This window comes from Pseudopodoces humilis, chromosome 11 (assembly GCF_049639895.1).
Source record: "Pseudopodoces humilis isolate 2021_Gansu_Grassland_sample_001 chromosome 11, ASM4963989v1, whole genome shotgun sequence".
Taxonomy (NCBI): Eukaryota; Metazoa; Chordata; class Aves; order Passeriformes; family Paridae; genus Pseudopodoces; species Pseudopodoces humilis.
Window position 1 is genome coordinate 5,898,267 of NC_142210.1, and position 22,350 is coordinate 5,920,616.

General features: G+C 45.9%; 1 protein-coding gene across 3 annotated transcripts; it reads right to left on the minus strand.

The window, feature by feature from the left end:
• Nucleotides 1-188: 188 nt before the first annotated feature.
• On the minus strand, nucleotides 189-21,450 carry MSL2 (MSL complex subunit 2). 3 transcript variants are annotated; one of them, XM_088061327.1, is made up of 2 exons: nucleotides 21,333-21,450; nucleotides 189-3,785 (listed from the first exon to the last, which is right to left on the minus strand). In XM_088061327.1, the coding sequence occupies exons 1-2, from the start codon at nucleotides 21,418-21,420 to the stop codon at nucleotides 2,188-2,190; spliced, it is 1,686 nt and encodes a 561-aa protein (XP_087917453.1). In that variant the 5' UTR covers nucleotides 21,421-21,450; the 3' UTR covers nucleotides 189-2,187. The 3 variants fall into 3 exon arrangements, with proteins under 3 accessions (XP_087917453.1, XP_087917454.1, XP_005529609.1); XM_088061328.1 differs by lacking the exon at nucleotides 21,333-21,450 and adding an exon at nucleotides 18,285-18,413; XM_005529552.3 differs by lacking the exon at nucleotides 21,333-21,450 and adding an exon at nucleotides 15,775-16,001.
• Nucleotides 21,451-22,350: the final 900 nt, after the last annotated feature.

Below are 22,350 nucleotides of genomic sequence, written 5' to 3' on the forward strand. Positions count from 1 at the left end.
AAAACTGAACAGCTCTGTAAAAGCATTCTGACACAACCCGTGCTGTGCAGCCACTCCCAGACTCCGGGTCGCTACTTTGCTTACACGTAGTGGACTAATAAACAGATTTACATTAGTAGGTCACGATCAAACCACCAAATTAGAGACTGGTAGGATCCCTCTGGGTCAACACAAAAATCACATACAAGTTTAACTAAATACATTTTAATAGGACATCGTTAAATCTCATGAGGGCTAAAAAACACAGATCTTAGGTACTTGGGTTGGCAAATAAAGACAAGAATACTAAGAAGCATTTTCCACCATTTACTCATTATCAAAAATATTTTTCAACTCTTCTTGCAAAACAAAAACAAAAAAGTACAGACTGGACACATACATCACATTTTTCTTCCTATGGCTTTAACCCCCCACCCTGCCCACCCCACAAAAAAGACGGGGGGAGAAACAAACCAAAACCAACAAAAAGCTCTGACCACATTCACAGAAAATGACACCATGGTACACTACAAAACAAAAGGAGGTGCCATTTGTGTCCAAAGGGTTTTGCTCATTTCTCGGTGAGGAACCGTCATTGTACGTGCTTTGTGCCAAATCAAAGCACACCCAGTGCCGGGCCGGAAAGCACCACGGGGGCTCTGCCTGAGGAAAAGGGAAGATGGAAGCAGGAAAGGAACTAAAAAAATCCACACTATTTAACATGCTGCTGAAACAGGAATGGCCTTTAAAATCAGACACTAATGTTTGTGTTCAAATCAGCCCATGTTCGGGTTGTGCTCTATAATTCCAAGAGAATTTCTGCTTTCACAAAGAAATCTCAACTTTTTAGGCTTCCAATGAAGCCCTGAAGGCACAACTAAATCTTGTGCCTGCACTCTTATAAACCATTTTTGCACAAAGATGAATTCCTAAGAGGAATTCTTTCACTGTAACACTTTTCCAGATAAGCTCGACAACTTTGTGTTATTTTTCTATTTTCAAGCCTTTTGGCCCAGGCTGAAAATAAATGACCTTCAAAAGCTGCTTTCAACATTTTAGCAAAAAATGAGATAGGTTCAGGGTGGAGTGAGTTATATATAGCTTATTCTGTTTAGCAAACACCCCAAAAATATGACCTTTGATCACCCTCGATCCTGTGCCCTGTCTGGGAGGTGCCTGTCAGTGGGGAACTTGCCTCTGCAGGAGGGGTCCCAGCTCTGTTACAAACCTGATAAAGCAACCCCCCAGTGGTGGTAAGTGGTGGTAGCCCTGGCACTGATCAGCACCAGAGGGGAGAAAATCAGCCAAGGGCTCCCTGTAATCCACAAAACCCCTTCTCTACCCTAGAAGCAACAGCAGTAAGACAGCAGGAACTTGGGAAAGGGAGAGGATGGTGCTAACAGAACTTGAGCCTTCGTAGGGTACCAGTGATGTTCTCCTGCAGCCCAGCCCCTCAGTGACTTGTCACACACAGGGGGCTGGCACAGAGGGGCAACTGAGGAGGGACATGACCTGTGAAGTGTCAGGAAGACACACCCCAAGGATGATGTCATTACCAGGATAGGGTATCCAATCTGGAGCTCGACCTTTGCATCCACCCAACCCTCCTGAGCCTCGCCTGCAGCCTGAGATGCCTTTTGGCCCACCAGCTTGCTCAGTATTATTTATGAATCTTTTTTTACCTGTACGCTGTTTAGTAGAGGGCACAACCAATTCTCACAATCAGCACTACCCACCCTTTCTGGAGTGTATCCCCCAGCTCAGTGCGACCCTTCCCACAGGAATGTCAGGTCATTTCCTGCTCGTGGTGACGGTAACCCATCAAATGATTATTCTTCTACACCATCATCTAGCACAGGTGAGATGCACTATCTGGATGCTACACCGAAGCTGAAGCTTTGACTGAGCACAAAGCATGAGCAAGTACAATGAGGTCAAATATATTCCTTGTCAGAAGATCGTGTGATAAAATCATTTACATCAGCAATCGATCTCAAACTATGAGGTGCTGTAAGAACTAAAACAGTTTTAGGGTAACTCCTCCATTATCTGCAACTATTTCCCAGACACTAATACACAGAACATAGCAATGAAAAACACTTGATACAAGTGATCTAAACGCAGGAGCTCCAGCAAGTTAAACAGAACCATAGCTGCCTTAAACCTGTAGCAGTTCCCCTACGGATGGCAGGGAAAAGAAAGAAAGGTTTAACAGTCATATCTCATGTCTATAGCTTCATCCAAACTTTTCTCATCGTGTGTACTGGCAGCTAAAAACGTCGTTACTGGTGACCCTGTCACATTGATTACACTGGTACTTGTGCTGGCATTGCGCACGGCAATGCTTGTCACATTAATGCCCAAAGTAAGCCGAGTCTGCTCCAAGGCCTTTTCTGGCACTGCAAAGGCCTCCAGCTTCTTCTCCCCGTTAGCCATGTAGGAGTTTTGGCAGCCACGGCATATGCAGTCAAGGCAGGCTTTGCGGTTAGAGTAGCAAGGGCAGCGTTGGCCACGGCATGTAAGAACACTTGGATTTTGGGTGGCACGACCACATTTACACCCTTTCTTTTCTTGTGGCTTTTTGTACACAGTTTTTGTTGGGCTTCCTGGCATAACATTACTGCTGGGAACTTTCTCCTTTGCCTTATCTTTTGTTTTCAGCACTCCTGGTTTGGCTTTTGGGTGGGATTTCTTAGGGGCATGTTCTAAGTTCTTTTTCATGCTTTTGTTAGACAGGAGCACAGTTTTACTGATTTTGGGAGTAGTTCCTCCATTAGGTACAGTCGCAATAGGCTGCAAAGACATTTTATTTTCCTGTTTGACTGTCACAGGAGCCGATGCTCCCAGCGTCGGGCCGCAGATGATGCTGGAGATGGGCAGAGGCTGAACCTTCTCACTGTCGCTTTCGGAGCGAGAGCGCTTCCTGTTCAGCTTTGCCACCTTGGGCGTGGCTGCCGTGCAGGAGAGCCCATGAGGAGAAGCATCTGTGGACATGAAAATGTTATGGCTGAGGGGAGGGGGGGAGAGCTGCAGGAAGGGGCCGTTGGCCATGTTTGCCTCCAAGCCGGGCTGCAGGTTGGAGTCGCACACCTCGCTGCTGGACACGGTCTCCAGGCTGCGCAGCACTTCCTCGACACTGAGCAGCAGCGACCCGCCCGGCTTGATGTCCTCGCTGAAGCCGCAGATGTCGATGCCCGCGGGGCACAGGTCGCTGGTGGCCACCGTGTCACACACAGGCTGCAGGCTGCCAGGGATGTCCTCTGTCTTGATGTAATCACCAGTGCCGCACACATCGATGGCGCTGGCGTGCTCGGGAGAGGGGATGCTCACGCCGAGCTTCTCCACCGACAGCCCGTTGCAGGTGGGCAGCCCGTTGATGACGGAGCCCCGCAGGTCCAGGCTGGGGGTGCTCTCGGGCAGTGCCGTGAACCCCCCCTGCGCGTCCGTCGCCAGCTCCGAGGTGGAAGGGACTGGGGAATGCGTCAGACACAGAGCCAGGGCTGCATCCGAGGATTTCTCCGTCTCCTCGTGGAGCGGCGCCCCATCCTTGAGCAGAGCTAGCAGGTCTGCAGAGCAATCCACGGCCTGGATGATGTCCCGGGCCAGCGGTGTCTGCGTGATGTACTCACACAGCTTCTTGTAGCAGTTCACTAGGATGCTCAGCTGCTTGTTCTCCTCAAACTGCTCGTAGTCCTTGCACCAGCTACACGAGGGCTTCATCATCATCTTCTTGCCTTTACACGTTTTGCAGACATAATGCTGACAATTGGAGTTGGTAGGAGCAATAGGGTCTTGTAGCAAATTTCCTATGGGAAAAAGAAAGAGGAAGATTACAATGGACTTAAGGCAGGTTTCTGGGACACTATTGGATGAACTTCTTGTACTATCAAAAGAAGTTACTCAAAAAGTTCAGTTATTCACAAGAAAACATCCCATCCAAACAACTGCCTGTACAAATTCTCACATGTGCCAACCTGATTTTAAAACATTCGATAAAATTTTAAGAAAGCCATCACACCATAACTTGTTGTGTGCTGCAGCCTTTAAAAACATTCTCAGCTACAGTACTACTGATCGACTCCTCCCCTTCAGCTTTGTCCATGGAAACTTACAGAACATACAAGATTTCTATGAATTTACCCGAAGTGGAAGAATAAACTCCCATAACAACTTACTGCAAAGATTTTAATGTAATTAGTAAAAACAAATGGGAAGAGAGCAAAGAGAAAACTCCGAAAGGAATGTAAAAATGATGAAATATCCATCCCTAAAGAGAAGACACAGCAGACTTCGTGTTATTTTTCATTTAGCATTTAGTGAAGCCATCCGAATAAAGAATTTTTTTCAATATTTTACTGTTTAGAATAAAAAACTAATAAGAATCAGCTACTAAAGGAATCCACACACCCCCGACAGCCCAGAAAGTTTCAGACCCCCAGCACTGCCAGTCTAGAAGGTTCTGTCTGCAGATCCCCAAAACTATGAAAACATGGAAGAAGGGTTTTGGTTTTCATTATGAACAACTAAAATATTACCCAAGGATAAAATATGAAAGAATAAGTGAAACTAAATTCTGTACAGAAACAATCCAACTAGTTCCTATATCCAGAAAGTGACACTATTGCTTTGCTATTTCCAGGCAGCTCTAGGCCACAAAGATATTCCATCTCCTAAATTAAACTACAGAGTATCTATAGTCCTCCCCAGCAACAGGCCTCCCTCCCCTCCCAGCAGCACATTCTCAGCTTTAATCAGACCCTTCTCCCATAAGAAGCCTCTGCTGGATGAGTTACAGCCATCAGGGAATTCCCACCCAGATTTTCCGAAGTGAAAACAATCTGCTGCAACAAGTGAATAAAATTAAACCGCTTGGGAAGAGGAAGCAAAGTGTATATTGATATATATATGTGTATATTGATATATATATGTGTATATTGATATCAGACTGGGATAAAACCCCCAAAATATCAAAGGCATTTTCTGTCATTGCTTACTTCTCTGATCCCTTTTCCCTGCATTCCCTGGTCCCTCTTTGGGAAGGGGCTGCTCCAAGTCCTCCACCTGAGCCATCATTCAGTGGGTGTGGCTTGATGTAAACTGGGTTTTGAACAACAAATCACAAGAGTCAGTGCTCAGGTTGCCATTACACAGTAATTTTTAATAAAAGGAGAGAAATACAGATGTTCAGCAAGCTGGCAGGTGGCACAGAATGAGCCCTGCTGTAACAGCGTGACAAGACCCCACCAGAGGAAGACAGAAAACACTCATCATATCAAACTGGGAAGGTTTAAAGCCAACAGATGGAACATGAAGTCATATAGTCCAGCCTGCAGGGGGAATTATTGGGTTTTTTTCCCCCAAGTTCCCTTGAAATGACACAATATAGCAACAACACAGGCAGAGGTGGCCATTGTAGCCCTAAGATGGGACTGGATTTTAGGAGAAAAGTTCCCTGAAGAGAACAAAACGAAAACTTTAAATCCCACCAGCTCCTCAAAGTCCTCTCTTCAGCAGAGACTTCACCAGCAATGGTCCAGCCCCCCTGGATCTTAAGTCCAACAGGACCAGCAGGAGCTGTGCCCTGGCCAGTGCCGACACTTCAGAGCCTTGGGACTACAGTGTTCCCAGGGCCAAAAGCCACCAGCGTTAATTAATTCCCAATTAATTAATGACACAAAGCTGGGTGCACTCCTCATCCACCAGAAACCTCTCTTGGCTCCTCAGGACAAAAAAGCTGAGTTAAAATGCTTTAACTAATATGCTAAATGATGCTAGAACTAACATACTTCAGAGATGGCACCAAATAAACAAGATACCACCTTAACTTTTAATTGTATTTTAAAAAAGGCATCACCAACAGTGCATTTTATTTCTCCCAAAACAAATTTGGCTGAAACTCCTGAATAAGTACCAACGCTAAAAGAGGATACAGGAAAATTTAAATTTCTGGAGGCTTTGAGGGAAAAAAACCAGACGGACTGACAAGACAAAACACTTCACATGCTCTCACTGACTGGAAGAACAGTGCAAGGTCTATTCCCAGTAAATGCCAGGTAACCTACACTGGAAAGACATTAGGAATGTCTGAGCTGTGGGAATATTCTCTGTTTCAACTTATATCTCATTGAATATTCATTCTTTGAAGTTTCTCTCTGGTATGGATTCTGTGGACTATCACTCTCCTCAATCTTAGTACTGTCAAGTTAAAAAAAGTAAACCATGAGATGCTAATTTCCCATAAAATTAAGTTTCATTACTTGTAATAGTCAGGCAGGGGCACTAAGCAGCACAAACAGCATCTGAGCTGCTTTGGAACCTCGAGGTTTTGCAGTGCCAAGATCTCACTTTTGCCTGGTGGCCATCAGTGCTGCTCCTCTCTAGAAATTGGAAAATTTATATAGATCTCCAAGATATAAACATGGTGGGCCCTGAAGTTAATATTTTTCCATGCTTGTAACTTAGTATTTTTCTAAGCTAAATGTAATTTTTCATTTTACTGTGCAGCCATTCACCTACATTGAGTAACTTTCCACAGTTACTCACTGCAGACTTTCAGTCTTACAGCCCTGAGTAGCCTGGTGTTACTGAACCTTGCTCTGTCTTTTCTCAACCTCTTTTTTAAGGGATTTATCACTACACCAAAAGCAAAATCGCGTTCTTACAAAGCCTCCAATACGAGGCTTTCCTTCCACATCAGCTCTTAGCTATCCTGATTTCAGAAAGGCTGACTAAACACATACATTAATACCAGCACTTAAAATTAATAAGGAGCATATACAGAGGAAACATTTTTAATATATTATTTAACAAACATCCTGGCTGATCTGGAAAGGGTGTCCCGGGAGCAGGGGTACTTAAACCACACGGAATACTTCCTGCTGAGGTCCTTAATGAGCATTATTTCACAGCCACAGAGACAGGGGAAGCATCTGCAAATTGCGTCTCTGAGACCAAAGGGAGGAAAAGAACTGGGAATCAAAACAATTGTTAGGTGTTTGTATCCAGCAAATATGTGCCTAATGGATGAAATTCACTGGAAAAAAAAGGCTTGAACAGCCTTTCAATGGAGGAGAATGGTACCTCCAGCCATTCTCACCTATCCTCAGGAAAGGCAGGAAAGGGCTAAACACAAATATCTAATTTAGGGTCCTTGGAAATGCTACTGGAACATTCATCACTGAAAATTATCTTGGCTTTTCCAACAACCCAAAGTCTTAAGAATTATTTCATTATTAAATCTCAATTTCACAAAGTAAAAAAAGTAAGTCACATTTTTTTACAAATACAAATGTATCCCCGGGGTTCACTGCCACCGTCTGTCAGCCTTTGATCTTGGCTGCACTGGGATCACCAGAAGCACTCAGGTGCTTTTGTGCCCAGCCAGCACTGGGGGCTGGCCAGCCCAGCCTCAAAGCCACTGTGGCATCGAGGGAGCTCACCCACCAATCTGTGCCCACCAAACTGCACGGTGAGCACGAGTTTATTTTTAAACCATGATTACAGAAACAGAAATGCTGAGCCTCTACCATGCTCTGAGGAACAGGAAGCTCTACCCACCTGAAGCACACACAGACTTCTACATGCCAAGGACCCCAAAGTCATATCCACAGCTGCAGCTTTGACAGCTGCACTGCTACACTTGTCAGCCTTTCCATTTTGCGATTAAACATCATCTGATTGTTTCTACTAAAATAATTAGCAACAGCCAGAAAGCTCCAACAACTTGTCACGTCCAAGCTTCAGAGCTCAGGAGCTCCTGAAGGACAGGAACAGGTTCCCACCGACCGTGACACCACTGCACAGGGATTTGTGCTCAGCCAGCCCTCTACCTGCAACTCCACAGCTTCAGCTGCAACACCGTGGGAAGGAAAAGCCCTGCTCTCCCCACCACCTTCCCTGAACTGCTCCCTGCTACTCCACACAGCATCCTCTCACCCAAGAAATGATCAGCTGGAGCCCACTGAAGAATGAACAGCAGCTCAACAAAGCTTTAAGGCAAAACACAACAGAAAACACCCTCACAAAAGCAGCATTTCCTGAGTTGGATAAACCCCCTAAAAGCACTATTTGCAAAACTATCTGATGATAGACAGGCAGGCATATGATGAGCAGCAAAAAAGGTCTGCCAGCCATCTGCAGAGGAATACAACAAATGTGTGGGATCTGTTTTAGAGGGGTGGGAGATCTGGGAACTTCCTAAAAAACAAGAAAACTGAACACATTCAGACTCACAGAGGTTGGTGCATGGGCATGACAGCAGGGAAAGGTCTCACAGATCCCAAGTCCTAACATCCCCCAATTCCACACCTACACTTGGGGTGGGCTGGACCATGTTGGATTTGATGCATTTCACCAAAACTGCACCAAAGTCAGGAGCCAGATTCCCCAGACCCATGTCTGTCCTACCTGCTGTCCCAGGTAGAAAAATGCTGGGCAGCTCCTCTCAGTGAAATCTGCTGGTTCCCTGATACCCAGCATTGCAGAGCATTCCCAAAGCACATTCCCAAAACACATCTGCATGTGCAGCGGCCACACTCTTAGCCGAGACACAAACTCATCTCTGCAATATTCCAGGGGCAAAGCTCTGCACCTACGGCTACAGAACACAGCGTGGAGCGAAGGGCAGCTCACAACACTACAGATGTGTGATCCTCTCGTGGGCTTTGACACAAGGTTCTGAACAGAGATATTGTTCAATTCAGCCAGAAAGTAGAAATGAAAAAATGTTCCCCAAGACTCCCAGCACAGAACTCTGAGAAACAATGAGAGTGAAATTATTTCTTCTTGCAAACACCACCCTGCCCCTAGATCAACCCAACCACACCACCAGAATTTGACCAAGACATCCACAAATACTTATAAATTCCTTGTTGGATGAAATAGAAATGTGGGGGACACAAAAAAGCACTAAAAAAAACCCCAAATCAACTAAAAATACTTATCTCAAAATTTTATCAGAGAAAACATTCTGCTGGATACTGAATATTACTGCACATCCTCCATGAACACACAGCTATGAAAAAGTGCTAAAGACATTATTACCTTCATTTAAGGACAGTTGTGACTAATGAATTAATGTTTGTCTAACTTTTTGAAAAAATAAAAACTGCACTGTTTTTGCCTGAACACCATGGGAACCCAATTTAACCATCACCAGAAGACAGTGAGACTATTTTTCTTCATATCTGGAGAAATACAGTCAACTTCTTTAGCTGAAGTTCAAGGAAAAAAACTACAACAAATTGCATTTTAAGTGCAGAAGGGACTGCCTTGTTCTTTTTGAGTCCACCCCCCACATAAGAAACAACAGAACATTTTTACTAAGTCCTATGTCAAAGTTATAATTCTGTTTGAAAGTCCTTGTGTTCACAAAGTCCCTGACAGGAAAATCTAAACGTATTTTTAACAAACTAAGTGGTAAAGTTCAAACTTTGAGGCTTTAAGAGGATGGATAAATTAATCTTTTTCACCGTGCAGTGTAAAATTTTCACATAATGATGTTTTCCAAAAGTCACAATTGCTGTATTTTGAGAAGTTTCAGATAGTAGTTACCATTTCTCCTATGAGTATAAAATAATAACATGCTTCTAAGCTGCAGAAACACTCACAAGAGTTAGAACTTACTTTGGAAGTTATAGATCAAGTTCATCACATTCCCATAGCAAACAAAAAGCAATGAAAACCATTTTTCCACACTGAACAAAAATGTTTGAACATGAGAATCTTAGAGTGGAGTGTACTGTCCAGGGCCACAGTGTGAGAGGGAGGCTCGTGGGCTGTGGCTGCGAGGCTCAGGAGACACTGAATGCCAAATTATATCACTGGGGGACTCTGTGCAATTCCTCCAGGAGAGCAGGGGAATCTTTGCCCTTTGCTCCCTGCACCGTGCTCAGGAAAGGCTGTACTGCCATCACTTCCTAAGGCATTGCCCAGCCCCAGGGAATGTTTTCTGGCCTTACAAAAGACTCCAACACAATATCCAGGAACTCTCAGTCACTCAGTCCCTATTTAGATGGCCTGATGTGCATTCGTAAGGTAGCAATGAAAACAAAGGCAGAAGTTGTGCTGGAGTGCTCTGTGCCCACTGACCATGACAGCTCAGCCATCTCAATCAAGATGCCTCTTGGCAACACATTAATTCCTCTTTGAACACTCAGAAAACAATCGGTTTAATCAATATCCTCAGGCACCACCAAACCCATCCATCACCTCCCAGCTCCTCAAGCAGGAACATTCCTCTCCAATCCCAGCACAAGACAGCACTGCAACCTTCTTTGGAAGCCACTCTCAACCAGCTGCCACCGAGGGGACCACAGCTACTTCTCTTCCTACTCAATTTTCTTCTAAGCCAGAGGAGTATTTTTAGTTTAGAAACCAATTTAAATTCTACTGGCAGAACTTTCTGTTATCAAAACTTCTGCAGTACAATGCAGACAACCTTGACAAAGCAGTTCTCCCAGGAGTCACACACAGGGTTTGAAAACAGGAAAAGGAAACAAAGTTGAGTAGGGAGATTTTAAGAGGAAATCACCCAACATGTTCTTGAGTAAAAATTGGTGTATACAGAGATGTACAACTGGACATTTTATAGACAACTGCTCCCCAGACCAAGCACAGAGGATCTGCAGCAGAATATATTTGATAGGTACTTAGTCTTTAGTGCATGCTCCCTGATGGTTGTTTCAGACATGCTGATTATTTTTCAGAAGTATTTTGGCAACCACTCATGCCATTTTTTAGGGGAAAATAATGTACTTTTAAAAACTACCAGTAGTTTTATTTACCGTATTTCTCATAACTGAAAATAAAGGAAAGAAGAAAATGTCAATGGAGAAAATACCTAAAAAACCCCACAGCACCAGACCAATTTTCAAACATCTGGCAGCGCAGATCATGAATCAGCCCTCACTCTCCTCAACCTAGGGAGAATGGACAAGGAAGAAGTTCTAAGCTAAACTTGTCCATCACAAAACTTAAAAAACTCATGTTTTCTGCTCTAAAACTCTGTTATCAGAGGCCAACTTAGCAATGGCTCACATCCCAAACAGAAACTCCAGTATCATCCATATAATTAAGTTTTAGTATAATGGGAATTCGTTTCTTCTCCCTTATTCCACGTCTGTGACAGGAAACTGATTTTTCAGGAAGTTAGCATCTGTTTAGGTGTCACTCAAGTACCTCCCTTTTTCCAAGGGAAGTTCAGTCTGACTGTCCAGGCCCAGTTCACACCATTTCCCAGTGACAGAGTGCAGCCCACAGCACTGAGCTCTTCCTGGCACCTGGAACCACACCCCAAGAGCTGCCGACCAGGGAAGGGCATTGGGGGACACAGGGACTGCAGAAACAAGGGAGAATTAGCTCAGAGAAAGGCAAGAAAGAAAAGCTTTCACATGGATAGAACGGCACAAAGTGGAAAATCTTACACAACTGTATACCACCAACTATGGAGACATTTTAGATCTAGTGCTAAGTATAATTGATTATAATATGTAATTATATTATACACTCCATTCAACTTGCTTTGGCAATATAAAACTCTCAAAACAGGCTATTGCTTTTACACAAGAGCAGGAGGGAAATAACACCCTTACACTAATCTTTATATAGAAAAACAGAAGTCATCAGCTTTTCATTTTATTTTTTTGGCAATCCATGCCATTGCTCATGCTTGGGAGTTGCTTCCACAATGCTACTGCACCACTGAGCCTTCAACCCCCTGGCTAAAATTATCAAGAGCTGCCTCAGAACACCGGATGGAGTTCTGTGAGGTACCAGTCAGTGCTGCCCTGGATTTCTTTGTTCCTCTCCCCCTAATCTCCCTAAAGCCACATGTTGTCTCACATCCCCTTACTGGGATTACAGGATGTTTAAGACAAGAACTGTATTCTCATCCTGTATTTCTCAGCACCAGCTGGGTTCCCAGCCAAGCATAAAACGTCCTGCAGACCTGCCAGCTTCCAAGAAATCTCTCAATCAGGAATAACAATCTTTCATATACCTTTGAAATCTTTCAGAGATTCAAAAATGAAATTTTCTATGGATAAAAAACTAAGCTGATCTGACTGGCAATAGTATCTCTTACAAGCATTTCAACTGAATTTAGAGAAGGCTGTTAATGCTGAAAAGCCCAATGATTTGCAGTTACCTGCATGGTATCTGAACCAGAGAATGGCACTGCTAGGTTTATCCCAACAGACAGCACCTTTAAAACACAGAACATAGAATGTTTTAAATGTCTGTTGCATGAATTCTACTATGGTACTTTTAAACTAAATGTGTTATTAGCATGCTATTTTATAATAATCACTTTATTCCAGAGGCTCAAACTTGAATTTCACATCCTCAAAACACACAAGGCACAGCCCTTCTGCCTAATGCACACTTGGGAGCAGTTACTTTCAAGTTCTAAAAGCTCTAGGAAATATTGTCTTATACATCCCTATAAAAGGATGATGTATTACCTACAGCACTGTCCAGGAAACTGTCACATGATCACACAAATCCTAGAAACACACACACAGCTGTTTCAGCTACAGAACTGAACCCTTATCACCCATCATGAGGCAAGAGAGAGACCTTGAATCCACCCAGAACTGATTCAGCTGACTTACACTGACATACTGTATTTACATTTTGGCTTTCTACTGCTGCAACTCCATGTGTGCCAATCTGAATCTGAAATCAGAGCTTTAATTAGAACTTCATAATTATGTGGGTCCAAAAACTTCTGCCACCCCCTGCTATGTGAGCTGGTGTAAAAACTATGGGATCACAAGGAAATGAGCTGGCTTATGCCTCATGCTTTGGGAGCACAGTGGAAGCCCAGGAATGTTAGCAGATTTATGTAGCTGGCACTCATTTCTCCTAAAAACAACTGCCTAAAATTAAAGGGACAATCTTGACCGTGGAATTAATACCTACAGCATAAAAAGCGTTAACAGAGTGCACTCCAGAGAGATTGCACACTGAGAAAAAGCTGATGACATAAGGAGCACTAATTTGTGGAGTAACTTCCCAAGGGAATTCCTAGAAGCCCAGCACTTGAGACTTTAACTACTACTGATACTTCCTGCAGCATTTCTCCAACAAAGCAGTTTTACAACCTTTGCACCCAGCACTTGACAAAGATCAGTGCAAGGAAAGTATCAGACACTCCAAGTTCCACGTACATGGACCCAGAGCCAGGTATTTGGGTCTCATGGTCTAAACATAAAAACGGCAGAAAGAAGAGAGCATCCGAAAAGCTTTCAAGTATTAAAACAAAAATCCCAACCCAAACCCACACTGCACAGTTAGCTCAGCTGGTGAGAGCAGGGTGCTGAGAACACCAAGGCTCTGGGTTCAGTCCCTCTACAGGCCACTCACTAACAGCTGGATTCCATGGCCCTTGTGGGTCTCTTCCAACTCAGAATATGCTGGGATTGTGATAGAGAGTTTTGGGTGGTCCTAGTGCACACTATCATGATCTCTCAATGTATCCTTTACTTCAGTACTTAAATTTTTATATTTTAAAACACCAAAGCTAAAAAGACTTTGATGGTTGCACAGGCTTTAATGATCTGAAATATTCAGAATGTGTAAAAAGTATAACAGCTCTTAGCACTAAGAGAAAAGGAACACAAAAAGCAAATGAGAAAAAGATGGGCTGGCCTTTACAAGTCTGAACTGCAGATATGCGACACTTGGGAACACCACAGTGAGCAGTTTTGTGTGGGGCAGGCCCACTCCCCCATGACCACCTCAGGTTCAAGACAGACACCTGAGTAACTCTGTTTTACTGCATGGCTTCACAGAGAGTGTGGAATTTACGGAGGCCTCTGGATACTAACAGACCACAAACAGGAGTCCAGGAGGCACAGATAAGTGGTTAATCAGCTGTAAGCAAAACATTTGAACTAAAGAGCAACTCTAGTTATCTGAAAGCTGGCCACAGTAGGAAAAAAAATATACACCAAAGGAATAACCTTAATATTCAAAGAAAATAAAGGGTCAAGAGAGAAAGTGGAACCATCAAGAGCTAGTTTTTGAATAGGAATATCCACGGAGGCACAAGGAAATAGAAGAAAACTAAAAACGTGGTTTGCTCTACCAAACTGAGAGTGACAGAAAAACGAAGCAAGAAAAGCTGAAAAAGGGGAAAAAAAAGCTCAGGAATTTGGGCAGGGACAAGTTAAAGATAGACAATTTCAACAGCACAGAGGGTAAAACTAAGACTGCCAAAGGCCAAGAAGGAAGAAGGCAAGGCAAGGAGAACAAAGAACACATTTCAGAAGACGAAGCCCAAAGTGGAGAAGCTAGAGAGCACAGCAACACAAATACCTTATTTTAAAAAATCAGAACAATATTTGCATATTTTTTTGGCAAAAGCAATCTGGTAACTGACCAAAAGCAGGAAGAATTTATGGGAAGAAAGCACAGCTGGGGTTAGAATCAATAGGGCCTAAGCTGATACGAAATAAAAAGCAGAGATGCATCAATACGAGCATCGGGATTCCATGAGGAAAAAAACCTTAAGACAAATTACTTCAGGAAATGACGATGCAGAGATCCTGGGAACGGGCTCCCTCTTTCCCACTGCAAACAGATCTCTATTTTCAAAGACTTTAAGTGGGAGGAGCCAATAGCAAGAGGATAGGAAGCATCTAACGCTACTTCAACTGTCTCGACAGTTAAATCCTGATCCTGTAAATAAATAAAATACTTAACTTTCTAAACCCCAGTGATTCAATTCAAATTCAGTGTAACTTATACATCGGTATCGACAAACACAGTGGACATAAGACCATTCTGTCAGGAAAATAGAGACACAGATAGGGCAGGACTTAAAACTACCAGAGGGAAAAGAGGAGAATTACAAAAATTCAACAACCAAGAGGTCTAACAGGTCAGAGCCCACTCCCGACTCTGACCAAGGCTTCAAAGGAAGTTCAAGGAAACCTCAGTTTATTCCAGAGCTTCCTCCCAGGAACGGACACATGCCCTCACTCCATAAACACAGCAGAATGCAATTCCTTCGCAGTATTCCCCGGACCGTAACATCGAAATTCCGGATACTGCCTTTGCCCACAGCACACAGAAGGCTCTTTTTTGGGGGATCGGAGTGGGGAAAGCCCAGCAGGCTTCCAGCCTGTTTGCTTTTTATGGTAATTATTGTTACAGAACAATTATCTACTAGGCACAAAAAAAACCCCAAAACATTATTGTTTCTGTCAGCTCAAAATTCCTGGCTTTCAATCGGAATTACTGATTGTTTACATTTCAAGGAGGGTAAAAAAAAATTACGAAGTTCCTCTTCCCCTGCCTCTATGGTTTGTATATGGGTTTGGGTATCTTTTACCACACTCGCTCTTAGTCATCGTTTTTTTAAAGCAATTAACTCCAATACACCAGGGTATTTCAATAACCACTGACAACTGCCGTACCCCTGATGAAGCCGTGCTCATAATAAAGAGCTGCATTTTGAGGCAAACACTCTCTCCACGCCACTACCGCCTTCGCAGCGTGCGCGGCTGTGGAGACACAGCCCCTGCCGCCTCCCTGCCCTTGTGACCGGCCCTGCCCGCGGCTGCCCCGCGCCGGGGGCGGGTTTAGCCCGGGCTGTTCCCACTCCACCGCTCCCGAGCGCCGAGCCGCCCCCCCGGCGGCCGCGGCACCGGGGGCTCCGGGCCTGGCAAACTTTGCTGGGAGCTGCCCCGGGCCGGGCGAGGCGAGGCCGAGCCAGCCCCGGTGCGGGCCCAGGGCCGTGCGGGAGCCCCGGGGACGCTCATTGTGCAGGAACAAAAGAAAGATCCTCACCGCACACGCAGCAGGAGAGGGATTGCCTGAAGTAGGGCAGGAGCTTGTTAATCTCGGAAAAGGACTGGGGGTCCGCCGGGTCGTAGTTGAGCACCAGGCGGCTCGCGGACACGTAGAGAGCAGTGGCATTCACCGGGTTCATCGCCGCCGCTCGCTCGCCGCCGGCTGCGCGGTGCGAAGAAGGTCTGCGCGGGCCGCGGGGGCAGGTGGCCCCGGGGCGGGGGCCGGCCGGGTGTCACCTTGGTCCGGGGCCACCTGGAGCCGCGCGGCAGGGCCGGCGGCAGCGCGGAGGCCGCGGCGGCCCTGCCAGAGGGGGCCGCGCCGGCTCCTCCTCCGCCTCCCGCGGGGGAGGCCTCGCTCCGAGCGGCGGCTCGGCCCGGGCGGCAGCGGCGGCGGCGCTACTGCAGGGCCCTGCGGGCCATACCCGCCCCCCCGCGGGGCCCCCGCTGCTGTCGGGGCCTCCCCCCGCGGCGGCCCGGCATGGCGGCGGCCGCAGGCAGGATCCGGGAACGGGCGCGGGGCGGCGGCGGGGCCGCGCTGCCCGATGCGGCGGGAGGGCGGCGGAGGCACCCGGGGCTCACCGCGGCCGCATCACCGCGGCGGCGGCGCCGCCTCCTGCGCGGGGCCGGTGGGCGGGCGGGCAGGGCCGGGCGACCCGCGCGCGCCCCGCGGGGGCGCCGTTAGATCCGGCCGTCACTGCGGGGCCATCGCCGCCGCCCGCGCCGCGCATGCGCGCCCGCAGCGGGGCGGGGGGGCGCCGGCGCCCCCCAGCGGCGCCCGACCTGGCAGCGGGGGCCGCGCGCAGGAGGGCGGGAGGGGCGCGCGCTGCCTCAACGCCCGCCATGGCCCCGCGAGCTCCTCGCGTACAGGGCTGCTCACGGCGCCCCGGCCATGGCCTCGCACAGCGCCTCACGCACCAGCATCCCCGCACCAGCACCCCCGCCCCGCCGCGTCTCGGCTTTGCCCGCTCACGGCGGCCGGGCGCGGACGCCGCGTCCCGCCCCTGTCATGGCGAGCGCCTCCGCTCGGGCTGAGGAAGCGGCCCCGCCTCTGCCCTCAGGCCGTGCTGGAACCTGCAGCCAGGCCTGTCAATACCTTAGGCTGCCGCGTGACGCTCCGACCCCCTACCGCCGGCACGGAGCGAATCCGGGGAGCTGTGGGGCCTGGCAGCTTTTGGGAGAGGTGGCGCGGGAGCTGCGGAGCGCACAAATTGCTCAGCACTTCACCAACCCCCCACGCACGGCTCTGTGGACAGAATTCTGTCATAAGCGTTCCTGCTGGAGACCCCACGTATAGCACAGCAGTGGATGAACTGGCTGAGGGCAGGTATGACCAAGATATAGGCAGAGGCGGGACTTTTATGGAGGGAACTTGTTTTATTTCCTATGTAAGCACCAAGGCCATTCCACAGCCTTCCAGATCCTGTGTTGCAATGCTGCCAGCACCATCAAGCAGCCCTCTCCCTGCTTCTGTGTTTGGCCTTTTGGGGAATTGCCTGACAGAGCTTCTCCTTTTTCCTACTTGGCCCTCTGTGTTCACTTAGAGTTGCCCATGTGAAACTAATCAAGGAGTTCCATCTGTACCTTTTAGTTCCTTGTTCACTTCATGTATCCCCCCAACTTTCCAGCCCAACACAAAATGAGTGTACACACAAAATACAGGAATTTGGATCTTGACTCTAAATACTCATTTAGCGTTTGTGGTCCTGATCAAGCAGCTCATTCCCTACCTGGCACTGTTCCCACACGGCCCAGGTACAGGCCATGTGGGTGCCTCTCTCTTACCATGCAGACCTACAATAATGCCCTTCTGCCTCCCAGCAAACACTCAGTAGCCATCTCTAGACTGTAACTCCTTGCATGCATTGAATCCCCAAACTGACTTCACTCCAAGGCACAGCATCTTCATTCTCACCCTCAGCCTGCTGTTACATTGCCTGTAAAATGCCCAATTCCTTCTTCAGCTTACTGCCAGGAACACCTTCTGTGCTCAGCCAAGCCAACAGACTGAAATAACATCCGAGCAAATTCCCACCAAGTCCGCATTCTCATACACACCTCCCTGTATCGCTCCTCTGCCAAACTCTGAACACACTGTGTCCTGAACACTTGCAACCCCTCCCAGCTCCCTCTCACGCTGCTCTAGCTCTTAGGCAAGAGCTCTAAGGCAAGAAGCTTACTTGACACCCAACACCCAGTCTTACCAGTCTCATCTAATTTCTGGGATACACTCCTTTGAGGTATCATCCATGCACTAGGATTCAGCAGTTGACAAGCAGGAGGGTTCCAGGGCCAAACCTCAATATCCCCATCCACAGCATTAACCTGCGCTGTTCTGGCACTTACTGATGGACCTAAATGAGTAGCTCTAGATTCCATCTAAGGACAATTGCAATCCTGGCAAGACGGACAGTATAAACTCTCTAGAACTACAAAGAATTATTACTCTTGAAAATTATGGTAATAATAGAATATGAAACTGCAAGAGTAGCAAGACTGACTAGGTCATACCTTTTAGACCAGAGGAAAGCTGTAGGTGCTTTTCTTTCCCCCATTATTGCTGGCTAATCTACTGAATTTCACTTTTTTTCTATCCAGATCTTTGAGCTCATTTGTAATAGTGCAGTCCAAGAAGCAGATATAATTTTTCTTGCCTCTGTTGATCATTTCTTCCAGTCTGTAACCACCACTATCCTGCAAGAGGAGTCCTGCTGTCTCAGGAGGGTGGGTTAGGGCCTCAGTTGTTTGTGACCACTGGGACAAATGGGGCAGTGATAGTAAATGTGAGAGATTGAGTACCCCCACCCCATCCCCAGCCTCTGTGCCCCAGGGCTTGGCTCAGCCCTGATGTGCTGCACCTGTGTGACCCCCATCGGGCTGATGAGAAACATCCAGGTGGGGAGCAGTTCCACTTGAGTCTTCTCTGCTGTACCTTAGGAGTTTCAAGCATGAGAGCTGGCCTTTTCCTGATCCCTGACCCTGTGTCTGCCCTGCTGGCTGCCTGCTTTGCCCTTGCTGCAGATGGCTGCTGGTCAAGAGCTCACCCTTCTTGCTGCTGCTGGTCCTGCTTTGCTCTCCTCACTCCGGTACCATGTGACTCTTGTAGCTGATAGCACTGCCCCGCCTGCTTTGCTCTGACCTCCCTGTCTCACCTTTCTCCTGCAGCAGCCACCTTTGGTACTCCCTCATGCTAACAGCCTTGTGGGACAGTCTCCCTCCCAAGCCAGTGGTAGGTGCTTAATGTTGAACAAGCACTGAAACACTCAATAAACCATTGAGTAAATCACCTTGTTGTTTCACTGGAAAATAAGGGTGGAATAAGAATGTTATTTCATTTTCCAGTTCCTATCAATGCTCTGCTGGTGGCTGTGTTTGGGAAAAACTAGACTCCTTGCTCAGATTAGGTTAGAATAGTGCCTATTAACTCCACCAAACACAGATACCCATGTTAATGGCCAGGTCCTTGGGTGATAGTTTTTGATTCTTCCCTAGAGCACTTGAACAGGATAAACATTTTGATCTGACTGAATAGTTCTTTGTATAATAAAAAGTATGAGGTGTTCAAGCTCCCTGTGTTAAGTTCCTTCTTCTGTGGAAGTGGTGCATCCTAAAGTCTGATTCCTACAGCACTGTATCTTTAAGGGAAAGGTATCAACTGGGTAGAAAAAAAAAATAGAGGTCAGCACATACACCGCTTCTGAAAGCTTGGATGTGAATAAAATTGTGGGGTTTTGTTGTTGTTTTTTTAGGGGGTTTGTTTTTCCCTCATCTGGCTGCCAATGGCAAGCTTGCTTGTTTGACTTGATGTAGGCTTCCTTTCTGTGTCACTGCATTTTGAGTATCGTGAAGAGAGGCAGGGTAAGACCAGAGGGATTGTAACAGTTCCAACAACACAGTGTTTTCTGGCCTGATGCTATTAATGAATTAACAAAACAAATCAAACACCAACAAATAGGTAATCACACTAAGTGCAGAAGAAAGGAACAAGAAGCATCCCGCACAGCTTCTAAGAAAGACACAGAATGACTTTGGCCAGAAAGCAGTCAGAGGAGCTCAGGATGGCTATCGTAACTCTGCAAAGCCTGTGGCCCTTTGTTAAGCGATCCATTGCTACCTGCTCACCCTTGTTACCATCCCAACGAGACACAGCTGCAGAGACCACTCCTGCAGTACAAGCTGCATCAATTCAGTTGTTTGTGCCTTTTTAATTTGCCTTGAATTTGTCTCGTAGGATTGTCCTTTTAGTTTTGTAACTCCCAGATATTCCAGGGGGTGCCCAACCATGAAATGCCTTTGGTATCCTGGTAAAGCAGAGCATACTCCCAGTCCATTGGTTTTGCCTCCCCTTTATATTCATGAACAAACCATAGACTTCACCACTATTACAAATTTTCTCCTCTGTGTTCAAAAATATTCTTTTATGTTATTCCAGAATGGCCATGCTTTTTAGAAACATATTCTGGTTGCTTACTAATCTCTTATCAATATCCATCTCTGAGAATTGCTGGATTTGATTTGAAAGGTTCACAATCACAACACCAGGGACACCCTTTTTTATGGATTATAGGAGTGGTTGCAATGGCCCTTTCATTGAAGTTCACCTCCACATATGGTGAAGCAAATTTCTGCTTTTTTAGTTGGGTCTGGTTTTTTCTAAGCAGCTTTTTTTTTTTTTTTTTTTTTTAGGTAATGAGGTAATGAAACAAAACAAAACAAAAAAGGCATCTCTGTTATCAGTCTTGAGACCTGGAATAGTGCAGTACAATTTGTGTCTTTACTGGTAGGAGGAATTCCTTGTTCTAAGCCAGAACATTTCTTATCTGTTGTTGGACATTGGAATATTCAAAGCTGTACAGTTTTATAGCACTGCCTGTTAGACTCACCAGTTCTTCGTAACTCTGTGTGGGCTTTTGTTTGTTTGGTGTTCTTTTAACTATCTACCACTTTCAGAAACACCCAGCAAACAAACAGGAATCTATTTGTGGTTTGGATCCACAAGGACCTGAAAGGAATATTCCCTGACAATTTTAAGGTCCTTGGGCTCTCAGGCCAAACCCCACCCATTACACCATTGTTAAAGAGTTTGCTTATTGTTCTCCACAAGCCAGTCACCCACAATTCATTTACTTCATTTGGGTGATATATTTGAAGGGAATTTTCATGGGATGAATTTGTAGGGCATCTCTTCCAGCATTTATTATTCAGCACACCTTTCTCTTTCAGTTCTCCCAGCCCTTCTCCAATTTGAACCAGGCTAGTGGGTGTAGCTGCAATAGCTTTTCTCCAGCTGTGTATGTCTGGCCTAAAAATTGTTCTATTTGAATCAGCATCAAGTATGTGCATTTTGTATATCATATTAGATCTTTGGTAATCAAATTCCTTTTGTTGGTATTAAATTCTATAAGCAGAAGTCAAGAGATACGTGTGTGCAACTCTGAAGTTCTGTCAGGTGAGATCAAATCCCTCTTTTTCAGTTTGTTTTGCCTTATAGTTGTACTTAAATGGACCATGTGAGTAAACTTTATATTGCAGTTAATGAAAAAAATCTGTTTAGCTTACCTTTCCAAAGTGTCACAACACAGATTCCAACACAGATTCCCAGTATGCATGCTAGAACCATAGAAGAACCATAGAAGAAGGAGGGCATTGATAAAGCTCCCAGCAGTCCACCTCCTCACTGAAGCTGTTAACGTTTTTCTGATGTTGCTGAACAAAGAAATTAAAGTTGCTCTCTGGATATAGAGCTGTAAATCCAAAGACAGCTGTTGGTTGTTTAGGCTGGGGGTTCTTGTTGGTTTCTATGTGCTAGGAGGATCCTGTGCCCTCTGTCAATCCAAGTGAAGTATCACTCTACTCCTGCTGTAGCTCTTACACCTGTTGGCCGGCTCAGGTTTGGGAGGGGCACGTGAGCAAGTTCTGTATTTGCATAAATGAATTGGCATAATTGAGCTGGCCGTTGACTTTTGCTTCCCGGTGCATCGTCTTCTTCCCTACTGCCCACTGAGCTGTGAGGCTGAGAAGTACTACAGAAACTCACACTCTTCCAAAACATAAATTTTTAGCTTGGTGGCAAATAAGTTCAGGCAAATAAGTATTACTGTGACTTCCTAAAGGTGACTTCTTAGATCCATATGTCCTCTGTGCAGCTTTTTTTTGACTAGAGCATTTCTGGCATCCTGTAGTGAGAAGTCTTGGGCCTGATGCCAGATAGATGGTTAATCCCCTTGGTACTTTTCCTTATTCTGAAGCTGTAAGACTACAGCTACATCTTCAATAGGTCCTTTGTAGTGACCCCCTGACAAACCCTTTATCTTCACTTGAAGGTTTTTTTGAGAAAGCAGTACAGACTGATTATTTCACTGTATTAAAGAATATGAAGCTCTCCTTTTAACAATGCAATACAAGTATTTGATAGTTGATTAAAATATGTAATTCATAGAGCATCTTACTGGGACAATCTCATGTTGTACAGCATGTCTGATGTAATCACAAGCAGTCACTTCTGGCCTTAGTACCTATAAATCCAGTTTTGGAGATGTGCTCCTTTTGTGAGTGCCCAGCTTGTCTCTGATGTGGG